The sequence below is a fragment of the Pristiophorus japonicus genome, chromosome 8 (genome assembly GCF_044704955.1).
Source record: "Pristiophorus japonicus isolate sPriJap1 chromosome 8, sPriJap1.hap1, whole genome shotgun sequence".
Lineage (NCBI taxonomy): Eukaryota > Metazoa > Chordata > Chondrichthyes > Pristiophoridae > Pristiophorus > Pristiophorus japonicus.
In genome coordinates, this window is record NC_091984.1 from 85571229 (window position 1) to 85595713 (window position 24485).

The following is a 24485-nucleotide window of genomic DNA, read 5'->3' on the forward strand; positions in this document are numbered from 1 at the left end:
ACCAAGCTTATGATCTTGCAGGGCTGTAGTTTGGCTGAGACGTGGACCATATACAGTAGACACCTCAAATCACCAGAGAAATACCACCAACTATGTCTTTGCAAGATCTTGCAAATCCCCTGGGAACATAGACGCACCAACGTCTGTGCTCTCGATCAGGCCAGCATCGAAGCACTGACCACACGCGACCAGCTCTGTTGGGCGGGCCACATTGTCCACATGCCCAACAACTCCCAAAGCAAGCGCTCTACTCGGAACTCGCACACGACAAGCAATCCCCAGGTGGGCAGAAGAAACTTTTCAGGGACATCCTCAAAGCCTCCTTGATAAAGTGCAACATCCCCACTGACACCTGGGAATCCCTGGCCAAAGATTGTCCTAAGTGGAGGAAGAGCATCCAGGAGGGCGCTGAGCACCTCTAGTCTCGTCGCGGAGGGCATGCAGAAAACAAGCGCAGGCATCGGATGGAGCGTGCGGCAAACCAGACTCCCCACCCACCCTTTCCTTTGACTGTCTGTCCCACCTGTGACAGAGACTGTAATTCCTGTATTGGACTGTACGGTCACCTGAGAACTCTGAGTGGAAGCAAGTCTTCCTCGATTTCGAGGGACTGCCTATGATGATGAATATGCTTAACGAGCAGTTTCTTTTTATATAGTTGCAATTTAGGATCTACACTTGTACTTTGAGCCTCTGGAAATTAATAGTAATAGCTAAAGTTTCACCTTTTGAGCTTCTGTGCATGTTATGTCTCTTGTGCATGTCTTGGTGTACTGTGGTGTATTGGTGCAGAGTTTTGTGTCTCAACCAGGGAAATAGCCTATGCTTCAGCTGAAGTGTAGTTGCAGCGCAATCTGCCATCACTTGGTTTCCATTGGTTTGAAAAAAAACAGCTCCTTTCAATCATTAAAAGTTTCAACAGCAGTTGGCTGTTTAATCACCATTCTGTACATACTTTTCAGTATTTTAGGAGATACTTGGCAGTGATCCATCTGGGTAGTGTAACTGGCTCCCTATTTCTATCACTGGAAACGAGAAAAAATACTTGTGCATATGCATCGTGTCTGGCACAGGCACTAGGCTGAATGGCCTCCTTCTGTGTTGTAAACTTCTATGATTTAAGATTGAGGGAACAGATTTAGTTGACTTATAGAATCGGAGAGAATTAATTCTGGTCAGAATCTTAGAAATTTCGGCACAGAAGGAGGCCATTGTCTGTCAGCCGTGGCTCAGTTGGTAGCACAATCACCTCTTGAGTCAGAAGGTTGTGGGTTCAAGTTCCACGCCAGAGACTTGAGCACAAATATCTATGCTGACACTCTAGTCCAGTACTGAGGGTAAGTGCTGCACTGATGAAGGTGCTGCCTTTCAATGAGATGTTAAATGTTTGACCTCTTAATTCCATTCCCCTGAACCCTCAACATTTTTCATCATGCTTTTCTAATTCCCTCTTGAATGTTGACTGATTTGGCTTCAATAGGCACTTGCTGTAATAATCCATTGCATGAAAATCTCCCATTATGCTTCTAGGACTAGTACTATTCGGTGTAGTGCTGCACTGTTTTTCGGATGAAACGTTAAACAGAATCTCTGTCTGCTCTCGATGACCATAAAAAAATCCTATGGCACTATTCGAAGAAGAGCAGTGGTGTTATCCCTGGTGTCCTGGCCAATATTTATCCCTCAATCAATAGTTTAAAAAAAACGGATTATCGGGTCATTATCACCTTGCTGTTGGTGGGAGCTTGCTGTGTGCAAATTGGCTGCTACATTTCCTACATTACAACAGTGACTACACTCCAAAAAGTACTTCATTGGCTGTAAAGCGCTTTGAGATGTCGTGAAAGATGCTATAAAAATGCAAGTCTGTTTTCTTTGTAGATTTAAACCCCCTTGCCATCGATTCATTGATGACCAGAAATCGTCTTTAATCATTACACTCTCAACTGTTGAACATTTTTGAATGCTTCCATTGAATTTCTCTGCCTTTGTTTTCCCACATCATTCATACCTATATCTTCTTATCCCTAACATCTATGAATCCATGCTTCACCTTTTCAATGGCCAATACTCTTTCTACAATAGGATGCTGAATTTCACTCAACTGTTGAATGTGATTTCAACATGAGTCTTAGCTTTCCCTAACCGACCGTGTTGTTCAAAGCTCTTAAATATAAAACGCAGCACCCCATTTGCCCGTGTGAATTTTACCTGCAGTCCTACTTCTCGAGATTTGTGTATTTGCAGCCTGGGATCTCTCCCTCTTATTTCATTTGAGAATTTTATATAGGAAAAGAAGTACTTGCATTTATATAGCGCATTGTAGAATTTGGGGTGTGTCTCAATGTTTCATATACAGCAAATTGTTCTAAGTGCAGTCACGTTTGCTATGTGGACCAACTTGAGCTATTTTGCATACAGCAAGATTCCACAAATCACAATGAGCTGAATGGCTCAATAGGAGAAATGTTCACCTGAATCGGTGAAGTGTTGGTTTAATGTCTCAGCCGAAGGAGGATCACTCTGACAATACAGCACTCCCTCATTACTGCATTGAAGAGATAGATAAGACCTTGTTCATGGGGCTTGAACATACAACCTTCTAACTCAGATGAGAGAATGTTAACTTCTAGTTTTGCTAAAATATGCGACATCCCTTTTATCTACATTGATCAGCATTTTGTTATATAGCTCCCTTAACTTGACAGTCGTGTTGTTTCCTTCATTAAGTTTGCTATGCTCCTAATTTGATATTGTCAACAAATTGACATTCCGTGATCACTTTATGGAATGTTTTCTATTGTATCAATAAGTGAGTTAGGCTTTGTGTGAAAGCCCTGGTAGTTGGACATTGTGGAAACTGACCTGTACATGGTGTTTGTCTTATGGCAGAGGATTGGGCCAAGGAATAGTTTGTGCTGAAACTACTCTGCTGCCATTGGATGGCAACCAAAATTATTTAAAGTAGACATGTAGAATAGCGATTCTAAAACTGGATTTACCTCCCTGTCCTCTGGGCACTGATTAGAAAATGCCACTCCCACTAAAAAGGGTGCTGTTTGCTGGAGAGATATTTATATTTGAGCTTAGTGTAGTAAGGAAAAACGAAGTGTTATGTAGCTGCAACACCATGTGAATTTTACTAGCAATGCTTATTGCTGCACTGTTTCTAATTGTATGAAAATAAATCAGTTGTCCATTTGAACCCTTAAATTATGGGCATTTTGGTTTGCGGTGCCCTCATGATCTCGTGTTTGAAATTGACCATTCCATCTACAGTGGATATTTTGAATTAGGATGTATATCCTTTGACTATTGCATATACACGCCGCAAGTGTTGTACTTGTTTTCTTTAGAAAATTCTGTTGCACCTATCTCGCATTTAAACTAATCTATTAATTTTAGTTTATCTCTGAGTTTCCAAGGTAGGTTGTGCTGTTGCCCAAAAATTACCTGCTGCATCTGTTGCTGTCAACTTTGAGAGACAAGGCCTTAATCGCATAAACGCTGTTCCCATGAACCAGTTTGGAATTTTCAGTTTTTTTTTTTAAAGTGATCAGTTTAAGAAAAAAGTGCTAAGCATGTAAAAACCAGTTCAAAGTAGTGACTGGCAATGTGGTTCTTAACATGGGTGAAAGTGGGATTCTTAAAGGACTCCCCAGCAGTAACTTGGGAAGCCTGCATTTAGAATAGATACTGCTGAGTGTGTGTATTTTAATATATAATTCCTCAGTTCAATGCTGGAGAAATCCTTTTTGTTCTTCACTCCCACTCCTGCCCCAAGCATCTTATCTCCCCTACTTGACATTCAAAACGGCTTCTTGCCATTCCCGATGCTTACTACTTCTCGCTGCTTTTGATCTCCACTGCTGCGGTTCAAGAATGTTTCTATCAGCAGCACCCTGCAACTCTCCCACTGTTGATACCTACCAGGATCTCCTTCCTGGTACTTTCACATACAGTAACTCTCCTCTTCCAAAAGTATTATCTCCATGTTATCACACCCTACATTCAGCTTCCCAGCACTGCCATTGCCTTGCACTCTCGCCCTACTGCTGCTATACCTTGAGACCTCTCACATTCTGGTATTCTCTTTTTTTTTTTGGTCTCCTTTCCCCTCAGCTCAGTGGTAGTACTCTTGCCTCTGAGACAGAAAGATTCTGGGTTAAAGCCCATGGTCATCATTTATCACCCAACCAACATCACTAAAAGCATTGTCAATGAAGACAACTGTTGGAAATCCATATGCATTTGGTCTTGACCAGTCAACAATAACTTGCATTATATAACACCTTTTTAATGTAGTATAAACATCCTAAGATGCTTTTCTTCGAAGAACTGACATACCCCCCTCCTTTAGAATCATACTCTAAACCATACTAGTACTAAGTCCGGAGCTAACTGGAACATTAGAAATTTGTGAATTGTGCGGATTTGAATGGATACGACAGAGCTTTAGGCGTCTGGTACTTAAACATTTGTCGAAAGTCAATATCTGTTTTGTTAAACCTGACAACGTAATAATAGTTGTCTGTTATGAAACTGCCTGCCCCCATCCTCCTCCCTCCCCAGTTTTTGCAGGGGTCTGGAGTAGGGCATAGGACGAGGAGAACAGGCTAGTGTTTATATAGCATCTTTAACATAGCAAAATATCCCAAGGCACTTCACCGGAGCGGTATATAACAAAATTTGACACCGTGCCACATGAGATAGTGGGGCAGATGACCAAAAGCTTGGTCAAAGAGGTAGGTTTTAAGGAGCCTCTTAAAGGAGGAAAGCGAGGCGGAGAGGTTGAGGGAGGGAAGTCCAGAGATTAGAGCCTTGGCAGCTGAAGATATAGCCACCAATAGTTGAGCGATTTAAAATCTGGTATGCTCAAGAGGCCAGAATTAGAGGAGTGCAGACATCTCGGAGGGTTATGGGGCTGGAGGAGATTAGAGAGAGGGCGAGGCCATGGAGGGGTTTGAAAGCAAGGATGAGAATTTAAAAAAAAATTGAACTATTGCTTAACTGGGAGCCAATGTAGGTCAGCGAACTAGAACTCTCTTTTTGAGGGTGGGAGTAAGGGATGAAAAGTGTTGAGGGGATTCCAGATTGGAAAAGTCTGTCGGGTGTGGGTGGAGATATGGCATGGAGCAGGGCGAAACACTCTTGGAGTGGTGCCCGGTGAATTTCAGTCAGCTGCGCGGGAGGAGGGGTCGGGGGGATTTGATGAGCGGGGTGACAGTTTTGGGTTGGAGAACTTGTACCTCTTACAGGGAAGATTATTCACGAGGGGGAGGAGAAGATGAGGAATCAGACCAGCAGGGGCGATCAGTGAAGTTAATGGGTCAGTTCTATCAACAGGCGAAGGGGTAAAGAGATCGGGTATGGCGTGGGAAGCACTTGCTTTGGAGCTGGCAGGTTGCAGAAAGTAAACAAAGCTCGGAGGGAGCTGGGCAGCCTATGAAGAAGGAGCTAGTAATTTGACAAAGTAGGAACTCCAGTTTGACCAGGTCAGGCAAGGTTACAGGAAGGAGGAAATCTCGCGAGGCAAACTTCAGACAAGGTGGCGAAGAGAGTTTGAGGGAGCCAGACAGCGTAAACAAAATCATTGGATCAAAAAATAAATTACAATAATTTAGTTAGAATCAATAGGTAGTTACATATAGTACAGGTACAATGTCCCGAATCTGTCAACCGAGGCCGTGCCAGATTTCGGAGAAAAAAATCCAACGTCTTGAATCCAGCAACCTCTGGGCCGAGGCCATGCTGGACAATTCTGGTTTTCAGAATTTCAGATTTGGGATGTTGTACCTATATTTTTAAAACATGCATGGTAGCCTCAAATTGCTACAGGCACACCTGCTGGTGAAGGTGTGCAACTGCACGAATAGTGACCAGTAAAAAGAATCGGCTCTTGTTTTTTTGCACCAATGGTACATGATATTTAATGTTGGAAATCTTCCATTATAGTGCCGTCTGCAGGCACAAGAGGTACTGCACCCAAATGTTGACTCTGGAGATGTATTCTCCGAGGAGTACAGGAGTTTTCAAATCACTTTAAAATGGGATGTTGTGGCCCACTTGTCATTTAAAAAAAAATCTACATATATATACCATCTGGGAGTCCCTGGCCAGAGACCGCCCTAAGTAGAGGAAGAGCATCCACAAGAGTGCTGAGTACCTCGAGTCTCGTCGCCGACAACATGCAGAAAGCAAGCGCAGGCAGCGGAAGGAGCGTGTGGCAAACCAGACTCCCCACCCACCCTTTCCTTCAACGACTGTCTGTCTCACCTGTGAGAGACAATAATTCCCGTATTGAACTGTTCAGTCACCCAAGAACTCAGTTTTAGAGTGGAAGCAAGTCTTCCTCGATTTCGAGGGACTGCCTAGGATGATGATTTGCTGTAGGTTTTTAATTTCTCTGAGCCAGGCAACTGCACTTAAGAGAAACTGCCAACGGATTACTTTCTAATTGACATCAGTGTGTCCCAATGAAGACCATTGTCGGGTCAGATTAGCATATTAAGATTACAACTACGCAGACCCAAGACTACCCAAGAACCACATCATGGGAGATGATGGTATAGTCTAACTCTAGCAAAGGTTGGCTTATGTTGTCCTGGAAATTACTTTGGACCTTTTTAATTTCGCAATTTCTTTATGAAAATTAATTGATTCAGATACTTCATTATGGTTTTAGGGTTAGTTGATGTGATGCATATAAGATGGTGGTGACAATCATTGTGGACTGTATATGTAGCATGGGATAGTACATTCTAGAATTAAGCTGTCTAATTTATTTCAACGCAGTAGGCCTCTTGATCGTGATAGACCACTGCGTGGACGTGGAGGTGGAAGAGGGCGTGGGCGTGGTCGTGGTCTCGGACGGAGTGATGGTTTTGACTCCCGTGGAAAACGTGAATTTGACAGGCATAGTGGAAGTGACCGATCGTAAGTTAATATAACAATTAACTATTGTAATATAGAATTCTTATTTTGCTTTGTTAACCAAAAATACAAAACTTAAAATAAATTATAATCCTGATGGCAAGCAAAATGGGTATATTGATAAATGTAAAATCTCATACTTGCAGTAACTTGCCAATTCAAAAACATGAATTTTTTGTAACTTTTATTCAAGTACTTACTGAGTTTTGAACTAACAGAATAAACTATCTGCTGAAGATAATGTTAATTTAAGATTTAAAATCTAATTGAGAAGAAATTAGCTTGTATTTAATGCCAGTGCAGTGAATTAAAAGAAAGTATTAATATATTACAGGGTGCCTATACTTGTAGAAATACTATTAAGTTTGAGTTTTTAAAAATTGAGTGATTATGCACATACAGCAGATATATAGAGAGAATAGTTTCTCTTCCAGTAGCCTGAAACCGGAGGACAAACGGGGTGGCAGTGGATCACATAACTGGGGAACCGTGAAGGATGAACTTGGGTTAGTACAAGGACACTAATGTGGTTTCCTTTTTGTTCAACTTCAAATGTAATTTCCTTTTTGACTCTGAAGACTGCCTGTGTAAACGGTACTTTATTTTTTCTCATCCAACCATTATAGTGAACTTGATCAATCGGCTGTTACTGAAGAGGCACCTGAGGGAGAAGAACAACAAGTAGTTGACTCTGAGAACAAGTGAGTTTTTAGAACTGACACAACAATATCCATATAAAAAAATCTAGATCTAATAAACTTCTCTCTTGCCAAAATCTTTTGCAGTAATCTCAGAATTGCCAAAACATGATAAAAATGGAATCATACTACAAAATAATTTCCTGTAAGGTTCAAAGTGAATACTAAACTTTAGCCTTGCATGTGTATTGCATTGGTTCTATAATTCAACTTAATTGTCTTGTAAATCGGATATGATCGTGCAAACTGTTTCTGAACTTGAGGTTGGAAAAAAAAACTAAATTTAACTTGATTTGATTTAAATGAAAATTAATGATTCGGAATAGTTCATTACTGAGATTGGGTTACTGCGGAAATTCCCCACCCCCTTCCCAGATCGGGGTGGGGGGTGAGGGAACAGATCAGATGAAGGAGGAAGGAAAGTGATTTATGTTGAATGCATGTAAATGTCTTAAGTATTGTGAATAAAATTGCTGAACTGGATGCACCAATTGCAATATAATATTGATGGAGGAGTGGCTTGGACTATTTTGACTGCTGAGGAAAGCAAATTTGCATAAGGTAAATAAGATCAGAGAGTTAAGCACGTGGCTCAAAGACTGGTGTGAGAAATGGATTTTGGTTCATGGGACACTGGTACCAGTATTGGGGTAAGAGGGAGCTGCTCCGTTTGGACGGGCTCCACTTGGACTGTGCTAGGACTATGGTCCTGATGAATCAAATAACTAGTGCTGTAGAGAGGGTTTTAAACTAATTGGGGGGGTGGGGTGGGGGGGGAGGCGCGAGGATTCAGGTGAGCGAAAATTTAAATAGTTAAGGAATAAGGAGAAGGCAATAGTGCAGGGTAGCACTGGGAGAAATGAAAACCAGAGCGTGCCAGGAAGGGACAGAATGTATAAACATAAAGATGAATCAGAATGTGGGGTCAAAGCAGGAAAAAAATGTTAGTTAATTAATTAATTTAAAAGACTCTCTGAATGCTGCAGCATTCGTAACACAATAGATGAGTTGACGGCACAAATAGATACACATGGGTATGATCTGATAGTCATTACAGAGGCGTGATTGCAAGGTGACCAGGACTGGGAACTAAATACTCAGGTATTTTACAATTCGGAAGGATAGACAGAAAGGAAAAGGAGGTGGGGTAGCACCGTCGTTAAAGGATTAGATCAGTGCGTTAGTGAGAAATAATGCTGGCTCACAAGATCAAGGTGTTGAATCAGTTTGGGTGGAGATAACAAATAATAAAGGGACAAAGTCGCTGGTGGGCATAGTCTATAGGCCCCCTAACACACAGCTCCATTGTTGGATAGAGTACAAATCAAGAAATAATGGAGGCTTGTTTTAAAAAAAAAAGGAACGGACGATTGTAACCTTCATATTGATTGGACAAAGCAAATTGGCCAGGGTAGCCTTGAGGAAGAGTTCATAGTGTATCTGGGATAGTTTCCTTGAACAGTATGTTGTGGAACCAACCAGGGAGCAGGCTATCTTAGATCTGGTACTGTGTAATGAGACAGGATTAATAAATTATTTTCTAGTAAAGGATACTCCAGGAATGAGTGACCATAATATGGCTGAATTTCAAATTCATTTGGAGGGGGAGAAAGTTGGGTCTCAAAACAGTGTCCTAAGCTTAAATAAATGAGACTGCAAAGGTATGAAGGCAGAGTTGGCTAAAGTATACAGGGAAAATAGATGAAAGTATAGGACTGTTGATGAGCAGTGGCAGACATTTAAGGAGATATTTTGTAACTCGCAACAAAAATATATCCCAATGAGAAGGAAATGGAAGAGAAGGGATAACCATCCGTGGCTAACTATAAGGAAATAAGGAATGGTATCGTATTGAACACAAAAGCATGCAATGTGGCCAGAGGATTGGGAAACTTAAAAGCCAACAAAGAACAACTAAAAAATGATAAAGGGGGAAGATAGGTTATGAAAGTAAATGAGCACGAAATATAAAAACAGAGTTTCTACAGGTGCATAAAAAGGTAAAGAGTGGCTAAAGTAAATGTTGGTCCCCGAGAGGATGAGACTGGGGAATTAATGGGGAACAAGAAAATGGCAGAGACGTTGAACAAGTATTTTGTATCGGTCTTCATGGAAGAAGACACTAAAAACATTCCAATAGTGGATAATCAAGGGGCTATAGGGAGGGAGGAACTTAATACAATCACTATTACTAAAGAAGTAATACTCGGTAAAATAATGGGACTAAAGGCCGTCAAGTCCCTTGGACCTGATGGCTTACATCCTCGGATCTTAAAAGAAGTAGCTGCAGAGATAGTGGATGCATTGGTTGTAATCTACCAAAGTTCCCTGGATTCTGGGGCGGCCCCAGCGGATTGGAAAACTGTAAATATAGCGTCCCTATTTTAAACAAAAAGCAGGAAACTATAGACCAATTAGCCCAACATCTGTGGTTGGGAAAATGCTGGTGTCTATTATGAAGGAAGCAGTGGCAGGACATTTGGAAAAGCGTGATTCAATCAAGCAGAGCCAGCATGGTTTTATGAAGGGGAAATCATATTTGACAAATTTGTTTGAGTTCTTTGAGGATGTAACGAGCAGGGTGGCTAAGGGGGAACCAGTGAATGTGATGTATTTGGATTTCCAGAAGGCATTTGATGAGGTGCCACATAAAAGTTTACTGCACAAGATAAAAGTTTACGGGGGTGGGGTAATATATTAGCATAGATAGAGGATTGGCTAACGAGAAACAGTCGGAATAAATGGGTCATTTTTCAGTTGGCACACAGTAACTAGTGGGGTGCCACAGGGATCGGTGCTGGCTCCCAACTATTTACAATCTATATTAATTATTGTGTTCCTAACACAGATGAGACGGCACACAGGGAGGTTAAAGTAAGTGACCTCAGTCTTTAATAAGACACTCCAGAGTGAGGAACAGGCCTTTATATACAATGCTCCCAAGGGATGCTGGGATCCCTTGGGACTTCAGGGGATGAACTCCCTGGTGGCGGATCATGGGAGTGCATGCTTTACAGATACACAACATTAATGACTTGGATGAAGGGACTGAGTGTAATGTAGCTAAGTTTGCTGATACAAAGATGGGTGAGAAAACAAATTGTGAGAAGGACACACAAAACCTGCAAAGAGATATAGACAGGCTAAATGAGTGGGCAAACATTTGGCAGATGGAGTATAATGTGGGAAAATGTGAGGTTATCCACTTTGGCAGAAATAATAGAAAAGGAAATTATAATTTAAATGGAGAAAAATTGCAAAGTGCTGCAGTACTGAGGGACCTGGGGGTCCTTGTGCATGAAACACAGTTGGTATGCAGGTACAGCAAGTCATCAGGAAGGTAAATGGAATGTTGGCCTTTATTGCAAGGGGGATTGAGTATAAACGCAGAGAAGTCCTGCTGCAACTGTCCAGGCTATTGGTGAGGCCACACCTAGAGCACTGTGTATAGTTGTGGTCTCCGTATTTAAGGGAGGATATACTTGCATTGGAGGCTGCTCAGAGAAGATTCCGGAGATGAAAGGGTTGACTTATGAAGATAGGTTGGGCCTATACACTGGAGTTCAGAAGAATGAGAGGTGATCTTAGTGAAACATAAAATAATGAGGGGACTCCACAAAGTAGATGCAGAGAGGATATTTCCACTCATAGGGGGAAATAAAACTAGGGGACATAGTCTCAGAATGAGGGCCCGCCCATTTAAAACTGATATGAGGAGGAATATCATCTGATGGTTGTAAATCTGTGGAATTCTCTGCCCCAGCGAGCCGTGGAAATTGGGTCATTGAATATATTTAAGACGGAGATAGACAGATTTTTGAGCGATAAGGGTTATGGGGAGCGGGGAGGGAAGTGGAGCTTCAGCCATGATCTTATTAAATGGCGGAGCAGGCTCGAGGGGCCAAATGGCCTACTCCTGCTCCTATTTCTTATGTTCTTATGAAATGGAGGAAGAGATCCAGAAAGAGAAAAATGCAGGGAGAAGGTGGTCATAATGGGTGACTTTAGTTATCTAGCAATCGACTAGTAGATGTAAGTGGCAAAGAAGAGGATTAGTTTCTACAATATGCTCAGGGCTGCTTTTTTGGATGAATGTTTTTAGTCAAACAAAAGATGCGGTGCTGGAACTAGTTCTAGGCAATTGAGTGAGGCGAGTAGGCTGAGTAAAGACATCTAAGAAATCCAATTTAAAAAAAAAAAAAAAATTGAATTCGGAATATCCAAATGATAAAGGAACTGGAAGCAAGCCAAATTGTAATTAGATGAAAAGGAACTAGCTCAGATAAATTGCAACGGAAAATTGGCCAATAAAGTAGTGCAGTAATGATAGGAAATGGTCACAGGAGGTGATAAAATGTGCCCAGCAGCAGTAAAAATGTGCAGTAAAATCTGCAATTCCTTGAAGTAAAGAAATTAAAGTGAGACTTGGAGGTATGCAATAGAGAATGAAGCATCTAGAATAGAGATGAAGCAAGAGGAAACATAGAAACATAGAAAATAGGTGCAGGAGTAGGCCATTCGGTCCTTGGAACCTGCACCACCATTCAATAAGATCATGGCTGATCATTCACCTCAGTACCCCTTTCCTGTTTTCTCTCCATACCCCTTGATCCCTTTAGCCGTAAGGGCCATATCTAACTCCCTCTTGAATATATTCAATGAATTTTCTGCGGTGGGGAATTTCACAGGTTAACAACTCTGAGTGAAGAAGTTTCTCCTCATCTCAGTCCTAAAAGGCCTACCCCTTATCCCCTGGTTCTGGACTTCCCTAACATCGGGAACATTCTTCCTGCATCTAACCTGTCCAATCCCGTCAGAGTTTTATGTTTCGATGAGATCCCCTCTCATCCTTCTAAACTCCAGTGAATACAGGCCCAGTCGATCCAGTCTCTCCTCGTATGTCAGTCCTGCCATCCCGGTAATCAGTCTGGTGAACCTTCGCTGTACTCCCTCAATAGGAAGAACGTCCTTCCTCAGATTAGGAGACCAAAACTGAAAACACTATTCCAGGTGAGGCCTCACCAAGGGCCCTGTACAACTGCAGTAAGATCTCCCTGCTCCTATACTCAAATCCCCTAGCTATGAAGGCCAACATACCATTTGCCGCCTTCACCTGCTGTACCTGCATGCCAACTTTCAATGACTGACGTACCATGACACCCAGGTCTCGTTGCACCTCCCCTTTTCCTAATCTGCTGCCATTCAGATAATCTGCCTTCGTGTTTTTGTCACCAAAGTGAATAACCTCACATTTATCCACATTTATACTGCATCTGTCATGTGTTTGCCCACTCACCTAACCTGTCCAAGTTACCCTGCAGCCTCTTAACATCCTCTTCACAGCTCACACCGCCACCCAGCTTAGTGTCATCTGCAAACTTGGAGATATTACACTCAATTCCTTCATCTCATCATTAATGTATATTGTAAATAGCTGGGGTCCCAGCACTCAGCCCTGCGGCACCCCACTAGTCACTGCCTGCCATTCTGAAAAGGACCCGTTTATCCTGACTCTGCTTTCTGTCTGCCAACCAGTTCTCTATCCATGTCAGTACATTACCCCCAATACCATGTGCTTTAATTTTGCACACCAATCTCTTGTGTGGACCATGTCAAAAGCCTTTTGAAAGTCCAAATACACCACATCCACTGGTTCTCCCTTGTCCACTCTACCAGTTACATTCTCAAAATATTCTAGAAGATTTGTCAAGCATGATTTGACTTGGACTGATCCTGTCACTGGTTTCCAAATGTGCTGCTATTTCATGTTTAATAATTGATTCCAACATTTTCCCCATTACTGATGTCTGGCTAACCAGTCTATAATTACCTGTTTTCTCTCTCCCTCCTTTTTTAAAAAGTGGTGTTACATTAGCTACCCTCCAGTCCATAGGAACTGATCCAGAGTCGATAGACTGTTGGAAAATGATCACCAATGCATCCACTATTTCTAGGGCCACTTCCTTAAGTACACTGGGATGCAGACTATCGGGCCCTGGGGATTTATCGCCCTTCAATCCCATCAATTTCCCTAACACAATTTCTCGTCGAATAAAGATTTCCTTCAGTTACTCCTCCTCACTGGACCCTCGGTCTCCTAGTATTTCCGGAAGGTTATTTGTGTCTTCCTTCGTGAAGACAGAACCAAAGTATTTGCTCAACTGGTCCACCATTTCTTTGTTCCCCATTATAAATTCACCTGAATCTGACTGCAAGGGACCTACGTTTGCCTTCACTAATCTTTTTCTCTTCACATATCTATAGAAGTTTTTGCAGTCAGTTTTTATGTTCCTAGCAAGCTTCTTCTCGTACTCTTATTTTCCCCCTCTTAATTAAACCCTTTGTCCTCCTCTGCTGAATTCTAAATTTCTCCCAGTCCTCCGGTTTGCTGCTTTTTCTGGCCAATTTATATGCCTCTTCCTTGGATTTAACACTATCCTTAATTTCCCTTGTTAGCCACAGTTGAGCCACCTTCCCCGTTTTATTTTTACTCCAGACAGGGATGTACAATTGTTGAAATTCATCCATGTGATCTTTAAATGTTTGCCATTGCCTATCCACCGTCAACCCTTTAAGTATCAGTTGCCAGTCTATTCTAGCCAATTCACGAATCATACCATCAAAGTTACCTTTCCTTCAGTTCAGGACCCTAGTCTCTGAATTAACTGTGTCACTCTCCATCTTAATAAAGAATTCTACCATATTATGGTCACTTTTCCCAATGGGCCTTGTACAACAAGATTACTAATTAGTCCTTTCTCATTGCACATCACCCAGTCTAGGATGGCCAACCCTCTAGTTGATTCCTCGACATATTGGTCTAGAAAACCATCCCTAATACACTTGAGGAAATCCTCCTCCACCTTATTGCTACCAGTTTGGTTAGCCCAATCAATATGTAAATTAAAGTCGCCTATTGATAACTGCTGTACCTTTATTGCACGCATCCCTAATTTCTTGTTTGATGCTGTCCCCAACCTCACTACTACTGTTTGGTGGTCAGTACACAACTCCCACTAGCGTTTTCTGCTCTTTGGTATCCCGTAGCTCCACCCATACCGATTCCACATCATCCAAGCTAATGTCACTCCTTACTATTGCGTTAATTTCCTCTTTAACCAGCAACGCCACCCCACCTCCTTTTCCTTTCTGTCTATCCTTCATAGAAACATAGAAACATAGAAAATAGGTGCAGGAGTAGGCCATTCGGCCCTTCTAGCCTGCACCGCCATTCAATGAGTTCATGGCTGAACATTCAACTTCAGTACCCCATTCCTGCTTTCTCGCCATACCCCTTGATCCCCCTAGCAGTAAGGACCTCATCTAACTCCTTTTTGAATATATTTAGTGAATTGGCCTCAACAACTTTCTGTGGTAGAGAATTCCACAGGTTCACCACTCTCTGGGTGAAGAAGTTCCTCCGCATCTCGGTCCTAAATGGCTTACCCCTTATCCTTAGACTGTGACCCCTGGTTCTGGACTTCCCCAACATTGGGAACATTCTTCCTGCATCTAACCTGTCTAACCCCGTCAGAATTTTATATGTTTCTATGAGGTCCCCTCTCATTCTTCTGAACTCCAGTGAATACAAGCCCAGTTGATCCAGCCTTTCTTGATAGGTCAGTCCCGCCATCCCGGGAATCAGTCTGGTGAACCTTCGCTGCACTCCCTCAATAGCAAGAATGTCCTTCCTCAGGTTAGGAGACCAAAACTGTACACAATACTCCAGGTGTGGCCTCACCAATGCCCTGTACAACTGTAGCAACACCTCCCTGCCCCTGTACTCAAATCCCCTTGCTATGAAGGCCAACATGCCATTTGCTTTCTTAACCGCCTGCTGCACCTGCATGCCAACCTTCAATGACTGATGTACCATGACACCCAGGTCTCTTTGCACCTCCCCTTTTCCTAATCTGTCACCATTCAGATAATAGTCTGTCTCTCTGTTTTTACCACCAAAGTGGATAACCTCACATTTATCCACATTATACTTCATCTGCCATGCATTTGCCCACTCACCTAACCTATCCAAGTCGCTCTGCAGCCTCACAGCATCCTCCTCGCAGCTCACACTGCCACCCAACTTAGTGTCATCCGCAAATTTGGAGATACTACATTTAATCCCCTCATCTAAATCATTAATGTACAGTGTAAACAGCTGGGGCCCCAGCACAGAACCTTGCGGTACCCCACTAGTCACTGCCTGCCATTCTGAAAAGTACCCATTTACTCCTACTCTTTGCTTCCTGTCTGACAACCAGTTCTCAATCCATGTCAGTACACTACCCCCAATCCCATGTGCTCTAACTTTGCACATCAATCTCTTGTGTGGGACCTTGTCGAACGCCTTCTGAAAGTCCAAATATACCACATCAACTGGTTCTCCCTTATCCACTCTACTGGAAACATCCTCAAAAAATTCCAGAAGATTTGTCAAGCATGATTTCCCTTTCCACAAATCCATGCTGACTTGGACCTATCATGTCACCTCTTTCCAAATGCACTGCTATGACATCCTTAATAATTGATTCCATCATTTTACCCACTACCGATGTCAGGCTGACCGGTCTATAATTCCCTGTTTTCTCTCTCCCTCCTTTTTTAAAAAGTGGGGTTACATTGGCTACCCTCCACTCCATAGGAACTGATCCAGAGTCAATGGAATGTTGGAAAATGACTGTCAACGCATCCACTATTTCCAAGGCCACCTCCTTAAGTACTCTGGGATGCAGTCCATCAGGCCCTGGGGATTTATCGGCCTTCAATCCCATCAATTTCCCCAACACAATTTCCCGGCTAATAAGGATTTCCCTCAGTTCCTCCTCCTTACTAGACCCCCCGACCCCTTTTATAACCGGAAGGTTGTTCGTGTCCTCCTTCGTGAATACCGAACCAAAGTACTTGTTCAATTGGTCCGCCATTTCTTTGTTCCCCGTTATGACTTCCCCTGATTCTGACTGCAGGGGACCTACATTTGTCTTTACTAACCTTTTTCTCTTTACATATCTATAGAAACTTTTGCAATCCGTCTTAATGTTCCCTGCAAGCTTCTTCTCATACTCCATTTTCCCTGCCCTAATCAAACCCTTTGTCCTCCTCTGCTGAGTTCTAAATTTCTCCCAGTCCCCAGGTTCGCTGCTATTTCTGGCCAATTTGTATGCCACTTCCTTGGCTTTAATACTATCCCTGATTTCCCTTGATAGCCACGGTTGAGCCACCTTCCCTTTTTTATTTCTATGCCAGACAGGAATGTACAATTGTTGTAGTTCATCCATGCGGTCTCTAAATGTCTGCCATTGCCCATCCACAGTCAACCCCTTAAGTATCATTCGCCAATCCATCTCAGCCAATTCACGCCTCATACCTTCAAAGTTAGCCTTCTTTAAGTTCTGGACCATGGTCTCTGAATTAACTGTTTCATTCTCCATCCTAATGCAGAATTCCACCATATTATGGTCACTCTTCCCCAAGGGGCCTCGCACAACGAGATTGCTAATTAATCCTTTCTCATTACATAACACCCAGTCTAAGATGGCCTCCCCCCTAGTTGGTTCCTCGACATATTGGTCTAAAAACCATCCCTTATGCACTCCAGAAAATCCTCCTCCACCGTATTGCTTCCAGTTTGGTTAGCCCAATCTATGTGCATATTAAAGTCACCCATTATAACTGCTGCACCTTTATTGCACGCACCCCTAATTTCCTGTTTGATGCCCTCCCCAACATCACTACTACTGTTTGGAGGTCTGTACACAACTCCCTGAATGTTGAATACCCCTGGATGTTGAGTTCCCAGTCTTGGTCACCCTGGAGCCATGTCTCCGTGATGCCAATTACATCATATCCGTTAACTGCTATCTGTGCAGTTAATTCGTCCACCTTATTCCGAATACTCCTCGCATTGAGGCACAGAGCCTTCAGGCTTGTCTTTTTAACACACTTTGCCCCTTTTAGAATTTTGCTGTAATGTGGCCCTTTTTACTTTTTGCCTTGGGTTTCTCTGCCCTCCACTTTTACTTTTCTTCTTTCTATCTTTTGCTTCTGCCCCATTCTACTTCCCTCTGTCTCCCTGCATAGGTTCCCATCCCCCTGCCGTATTAGTTTAACTCCTCCCCATCAGCACTAGCAAACACTTCCCCCTAGGACATTGGTTCTGGGCCTGCCCAGAAGCAATTTGAATGGCCAAAAGGAAGTATGAAGAAAGACTGGCAGAGGGAAATAGTAATATTTTATAAACATGTAAAAAGTAAAATAATAGTTAACAGGTAGGGCTGATTAAAAATGAAAAAGTAAATCTTTGGGGATGAAGGAATGGTTAAATTATTAAATGTGTATTTTGCCATAGTTTTCACTGAAGGGTACAAAAAGTGGGCCGATTACATTGGATACCTATAAAGAATTACTGGGGGAAGAAAGGTTGTTGAAAATGCATCAGGTCCTGATGACCTGCATCTTGGGATACCAAAGGAAGTTAGAATGGAAATAGCAAAAGCTCAACGATCTTTCAAACATCCTTAGACATGGAAATTGTGCCAGAGGACTGGAGTGATGCCAGTGAAACCTCTCTGTTCAAAAAGGGAGAAAGATAAATCAGACAACCATGGATCAGTGAGCTGCTAGAGGCCTATTAATACTCTTCTAAAAAGATGAGTTAAGTAATAGCTTAGTATGGATTTATAAAAGGAAAGTTATTGACAATACAATGGACTGCATTGACAAAAGAAATGTGCATATGGATTTTCAGAAAGCATTATTTGACAAGGTGCTGCAGGAGGGCTCTTGTTGATTAAATTGAGGCACATGGTATTCGAGGGAATGTGACAGCATGGATAAGAAGTTGATCAATGGACCAACAGCAGTGGTTAATGGAAATTCAGAATGGAGGGATGTAAATAATGGTGTCTTCTACCTGTCAGTATTGGAACCACTGCATTTCTCTACATGTTTATGGAATTTAGACTTCGACATAGGAGCACAGGATCAAAATCTGCAGGTGACACAAATGGGAAGCGTATTAATTATGAGGAGAACTAGAAGTGGCTTCAGTAGGACATGAGATAAATTAGTAGATTGATCAGAAAGACGTTGGATGAAATTTAATAGGGAAAATGTGGCGATACATTTTGGGAGAAAGGAGGTTCGTACAATAAATGATCAAACTTCAAAAGGAGTAGAGACTCTTGCGGGTCTAATTACATAAATCCGTAAAAGTGAGTGCAAATTGATAAAGCTAATGTAAATTCAAGCATGTGGTATCTTGGGCTTTATGAATAGAATTTGAGTACAAAAATTGCGGTAGTGCTAAACAAATACAAATAATTGGTTAAAGAAAGGAAAGCTTGCATTTATATAGCGTTTCACAACCACCGGACGTCTCAAAGCACTTTACAGCCAATTAAGTATTTTTGGAGTGTAGTCACTGTTGTGTTGTGGGAAACGCGGCAGCCAGCTTGCACACAGCAATGTGGTAATGACCAGATAAACTGTTTTTGTTATGTTGATTGAGGGATAAATATTGGCCAGGACACCTGCTCTTCTTCAAAATAGTGTCATGGGATCTTTTACGTCCACCTGAGAGAGCAGACGGGGCCTCGGTTTAACGTCTCATCTGAAAGACGGCACCTGCGACAGTGCACTGCGACAGTCGACCTAGATTTAGGTGCTGAAGTCCCTGGAGTGGACAACCTTCTGACTCCGAGGCGAGAGTGCTACCCACCGAGCTACAGCGGACACCGGTTGCAGTTGGAAATTGTGTGCAAGTTTCTTTCTTTGGAAATGTTGTCAAGGCCTGGGAGAGGGAGCAGACGAGATTGGCAATGATTCCATGGTTTAAGAGGCTTTAGTTAATGAGGAGGTTAGATTCTGGGATCTTTTCATTAAAACAGGTGTTCAAAATAGAGAGGTTTTGATTAAATAAATTAGGAAAAACTATTTCCACTGATCAGTGAGTCAGTAACTGGAGGGCATACATCTTAAGATCAGGAAAATGAAGGGAGACGTTTTGCATAGCAGGGTGGAAATGCTGGACCAAAAGCCGTAGTGGAAACCGAATCCATAAACTTCTAAAAGTGGATAAATATATGAAAAGGTAAATTTTAATAGGCCATGGGGAAAGTGCTGGAGAATGGGACTAAGTGGGGGACCGGCATCGGTGTGATGAAGCAAATGGGCCCTTACTGTGCTGTGACTGTGATTCTATAAGGGGCTAATGTGGGTTCCTTTCTCCATTTAAAGTATTTGTAGGATAAGATGAGTTATCGTAAACATTACATTTTTCTCATTTTAAAATAAAATGAAGTACGGAGACCATGCTTGGTTGCTTAAAGTGACCCTCTTTGTGGAACTGCAAATATTTAACGGATGAGGAGCTACAGGCTAGCCATGAAAAAGTACTAGAGAAACTAATGGAACCAAAACCTGACAAATCTCCTGCACCTGACGGCCTACATCCTAAGGTTCTAAAAGAGGTGGCTGCAGAGATAGTGGCTGTATGGTTTTGATCTTTCAAAGTTTCCTAGATTCTAGAACTGTCCCAGTGGATTGGAAGGTAGCAAATGTAGCAGTGCTATTCAAGAAAGGAGGGAGCGAGAAAATGGGGAACTACAGGCCAGTTAGCCTGACATCTGTCATTGGGAAAATGCTGGAATCTATTGTTAAGGAAGTGGTATCGGGGCACTTGGATAATAAGATTAGGCAGAGTCAACATGGTTTTTGAAAGGGAAATAGTGTTTGACACATTTATTGAGGTGGTAACTAGCAGGGTAGATAAAGGGGAACCAGTGGATGTCGTATTTTTCGATTTCCAAAAGGCATTTGCTAAGGTGCCACAAGATAAGGGCTCATGGGATTGGAGGTAATGTATTAGCATGGATAGAGGAGTGGCTGATGGACAGAAAACAGAATAGGGATAAAGGGATCTTTTTCAGATTGGCAGGCTGTAACTAGTGGGGTGCCGCAAGGTTCAGTGCTGAGGCCTCGGCTATTTACAATCTATATTAATGACCTAGATGAAGGGCTGAGTAATGTATCCAAGTTTGCTGACAATATGGACAGTAAGCCGAGAAGAACACAAAGGGTTTGCAAAGGGATATAGATAGATTTAAGTGAGTAGACAGTAAGGTGGTAGATGGAGTATAATGTAGGGAAATGTGAGATTATTCACTTTGATAGAAAATAGAAAAACAGCATTTTTTTTTAAAAGCTGAGAAACTTTTAAATGTTGATGAGAGATTTGGGTGCCATTGTGCAAGAAACACTAAGCTAGCATGCAGGTGCAGCAAGCAATAAGGAAGGCAAATGGCATGTTGTCCTTTATTGCAAGGAGATTGGAGTACAAGAGTAAGGAAGTCTTGCTGCAATTGTACAGGGCCTTGGTGAGACCACACCTGGAGTACTGTACACAGTTTTGGTCTCCTTATCTAAGGAAGGATATACTTGCCTTGGAGACGGTACAACGGAGGTTCACTAGATTGTTTCCTGGGATGAGAGGGCTGCCTTATGATGAGAGATTGTGTAGAATGGGCTAATCTCATTGAAACATACAAGATTCTGAAGGGGATTGGCGGGGTAGATGCTGAGAGGTTGTTTCCCATGGTCGGAGTGTCCAGAACTAGGGGTCACAGTCTCAGGATAAGGGGAAGGCCATTTAAGACCGAGTTGAGGAGGAATTTCTTCACTCGGAAGGTTGTGAATCTTTGGAATTCCCTGCCCCAGAGGGCTGTGGATGCTGAGTCTCTGAATATATTCAAGGCTGAGATAGATTTTTGGAGTCTAGGGGAATCGAGAGATATGGAGATCGGGTGGGAAAGTGGAGTTGAGGTCGATGATCAGCCATGATCTTATTGAATGGCAGAGGAGGCTCAATGGGTTGTAGGGCCTACTCCTGAACATACTATGTTCTTGTGGTTGATGGAATATGTCAGTACATTACAACAGTGACTACACTCCAAAAAAAAAAGTACTTCATTTGACTGTAAGGGCCCATGAGACATCCGGTGGTTGTGAAAGGCACTATTTAAATGCAGGTCTTTCTTTACTCACTCAAGCTGGTCACTGAAAAAAATTACAGATTTAATTCATGTTCAGTGATTGCACACTGTGCCTAATAATTGCCTGTCTATCTCAGGGAAAACGAAGTAGAAGAGGTCAAAGAAGAAGGCCCAAAGGAAATGACCCTGGATGAGTGGAAAGCTATGCAAGACAAAGAACGGGCAAAGGCTGAATTTAACATCCGCAAACCTAATGAGGGTTGTGACAGTAGTCAGTGGAAAAAGGGTTTTGTTTTGCGCAAGCCTAAAACTGAGGAGGTAAGTACAGCGCAGTTCTGATTGAAGAACTAAATGATTCAGTCTATTATTGAATAATCTTGAATGGGTATTCTTGCCGTAAATTGTTTTATTTAAAATATTGTTGTAACGATTGCTGTGCCATAGTTGTACTTAGTAAGCCTTGTCATTGTAGCTAGACAGCTAACTTGTTTTTCGGTATCATGAAAATGTCAGTTTGTAGAATTGGGCCAAAGTTACACTGGTAGGTGTTAAAACCATAAAACTTACAATATTTCCTATCTAATGTTTAAATCATGATTAAGGCAGTCATTCAGTACATTACTTCTGATTTTTCAGTAGCTTGTGAGCTTACACTTTTGTATTTCACCATCAATGCCAAAAAATTATATTCAGAAATGTTTTGCATTTTTATTTGCTAGAAACGTTTTGAAAATGAAGCAGATGTTCATACCTTGGAATATACGGTAATACATTTCCTATAACTTTGTAAATTTTCTTTTTTTTTCTCATTTTATTGTTGCCGTGCTTTGTCAGAAATTTCTTATTTTGTCCCAAGGATTTCTATGATTTTACAAGTCCGTCACTTTGGATATTTAATACTTTTATTTTTATGCAGTAGATTAAATACAGCAGAAACAGTTAAAGGCCAATTGCGGCCTAGTGAAAATTGCGTGTTCTAAAATATGCCAGTCGAAACTGTTTTCAGTTCTTCAGAGATGCGGCCATACGGAGAGCATGTTTTTGATCAGTGCTGGAAATTGCTGGTGTAGTAAACCTTTAGGGTCAATATAGAGAGCATAATGAATGGTTGGAGACTTAACAAAAAGAAAACACTAGATATGGCTAGGCTTAGTGTTTGAAAGCACTTACAACCTCGTAAAGCTGCCTGGATTTGTCAGTACCTATTGACACTAAAAATGCTTATTTAAAGAAATTTTGGATTATCAGCATTACGGTTCAACAGATCATCACTTTTTGAAGGTTACTGCATAGTAAGCTGAATTTTGGCAGACCTATTTAATCATGAGTGGTATTGAGAGATGGCTTTTAATTGTACTTTTTAAAAATTGTGTTCTGGAATAAATACTTGGACTGGGCACACACTTCAATTTTAGCTTCACCTTGTATGGATGTTTTGTTTACAAATGTATTATAACTTCTGCAATTTGTAATTCCATACCATTCCCCTCAATGTGTTAGGAAAAGACTAAAGTGACAGTTGGTCAATTAAGCCCTTTATATCCTTTTGAAGGCTATGTTGCTTCAAATTGAAGATGTTATGAAATGTAATTGCAATCCTGTAATCTCCATGCATCTCGAGTCCGATCCTTCTGATACAACCTGTGTCGTAGTATCATGGTTCCTCACTGTTAGATCGACTAACCACTTCTGGATATCTAGAAAAGCGGTTTTGTGGTTGTCAATACAGAATATAAAATGCTACAGCTTGTCTCATCCCTTGATGTAATTAAATTTTTTGGGTTTACAAAGAAAGTATCCGGATTTCCTGAATTTTATTGACTTCAACATTAGCTGAGCTTTATCTTTTTCAGGTTTGTCTGCCCTGCACACAATTTGGAAAGCACTTTCATTTTAGGAGAAATATATTCATTTTAGAACATTGGAATGCTGGCATAGGTATTGGCTACAGCCAGTTAGTTCACTTTAACCCTTTTCTGTCATAGTGCCTTCACCTTCAATATATTACAGGGTTTTAAAAAAAAAACCTAATGATGCCTTTGGTTAAACCACCTCCCCAAAATGTGTTCATTTATCAGCTTTAATACTCCGTATAGCATCAGTCTGTTACTGTCTTGAAAATTCAGCCTGGATTTAATTTCTTGAGATTGAAGGTCTTTCTATTTTTTTCCCTAATTTGGCATGATGGTGCACAGTTATCACTCAATTGCATGTTAAAGATTTCTCATAGTGGTAAACAAGCCCCTGTGATTGTCTGACCTCAACATCAAGATTCATTTAGCTGAGGATAATGATTGCCCATTCGATTCAAATTCTGATTTATCAACTGTTAAAAATGCATCTCCAATCAATTGGATCCCTCACTGCATTGATTCCTTCAGCAGAGGGCAGTAGTCTGGGCAGCAGACTTACCAGTTTCTTAGCTTCTGCGTTGCTTTTGGATATTTTGCCTTGAGATTTATTTTGGAAATTGCATTGGTGCGCGAAAAATGTGCCAAATAGCTTTTCTGTATTATGTGATTTCTCGTATTTCAAAACTTACTTGTATTTTGTATTTTTGTCATTTTCGCAGGGCCTTGAGCTAAGTTGAGTTGTCATTGTGCGTTTCCCTGCTCAAAATAAAAATGTCTCCAGGAGGTGCAATTCTATGGGCTTGCACTGGTCTTGCTAAATTTTCTTCCTCTTCTCCCCCCGCCCCCCCCCCCCACCCATCCCTCATGGTGAAATGTTACATCCAATAACCTGACTGAAGATTGACTGACTAATCATTGTCTTTTTAAGTGCAATTTAATTTGATTAAGATTCAAGCTACACGGTCTATCTGTAGAGGCAGTTGAATATTTCCACACTTGGCTCTCGATCCACA

The 24485-nt window shown here is 41.7% G+C and overlaps 1 protein-coding gene across 4 annotated transcripts in view; it reads left to right on the plus strand.

Annotated features, from left to right (window-relative positions):
• The window catches only part of LOC139268609 (SERPINE1 mRNA-binding protein 1-like), a 52249-nt gene that overhangs the window by 13376 nt on the left and 14388 nt on the right, over positions 1 to 24485 (plus strand). Inside the window, exons 3-7 of one of the 4 annotated variants that reach the window (XM_070887004.1) lie at positions 6799 to 6936; positions 7368 to 7439; positions 7560 to 7634; positions 21757 to 21937; positions 22339 to 22383. In XM_070887004.1, coding sequence (XP_070743105.1) covers positions 6799 to 6936; positions 7368 to 7439; positions 7560 to 7634; positions 21757 to 21937; positions 22339 to 22383 — 511 coding nt within the window. Of the gene's footprint in view, positions 1 to 6795; positions 6937 to 7355; positions 7440 to 7559; positions 7635 to 21756; positions 21938 to 22338; positions 22384 to 24485 lie in introns of all 4 variants that reach the window. The other 3 variants (XM_070887001.1, XM_070887003.1, XM_070887002.1) reach the window with 3 other exon arrangements.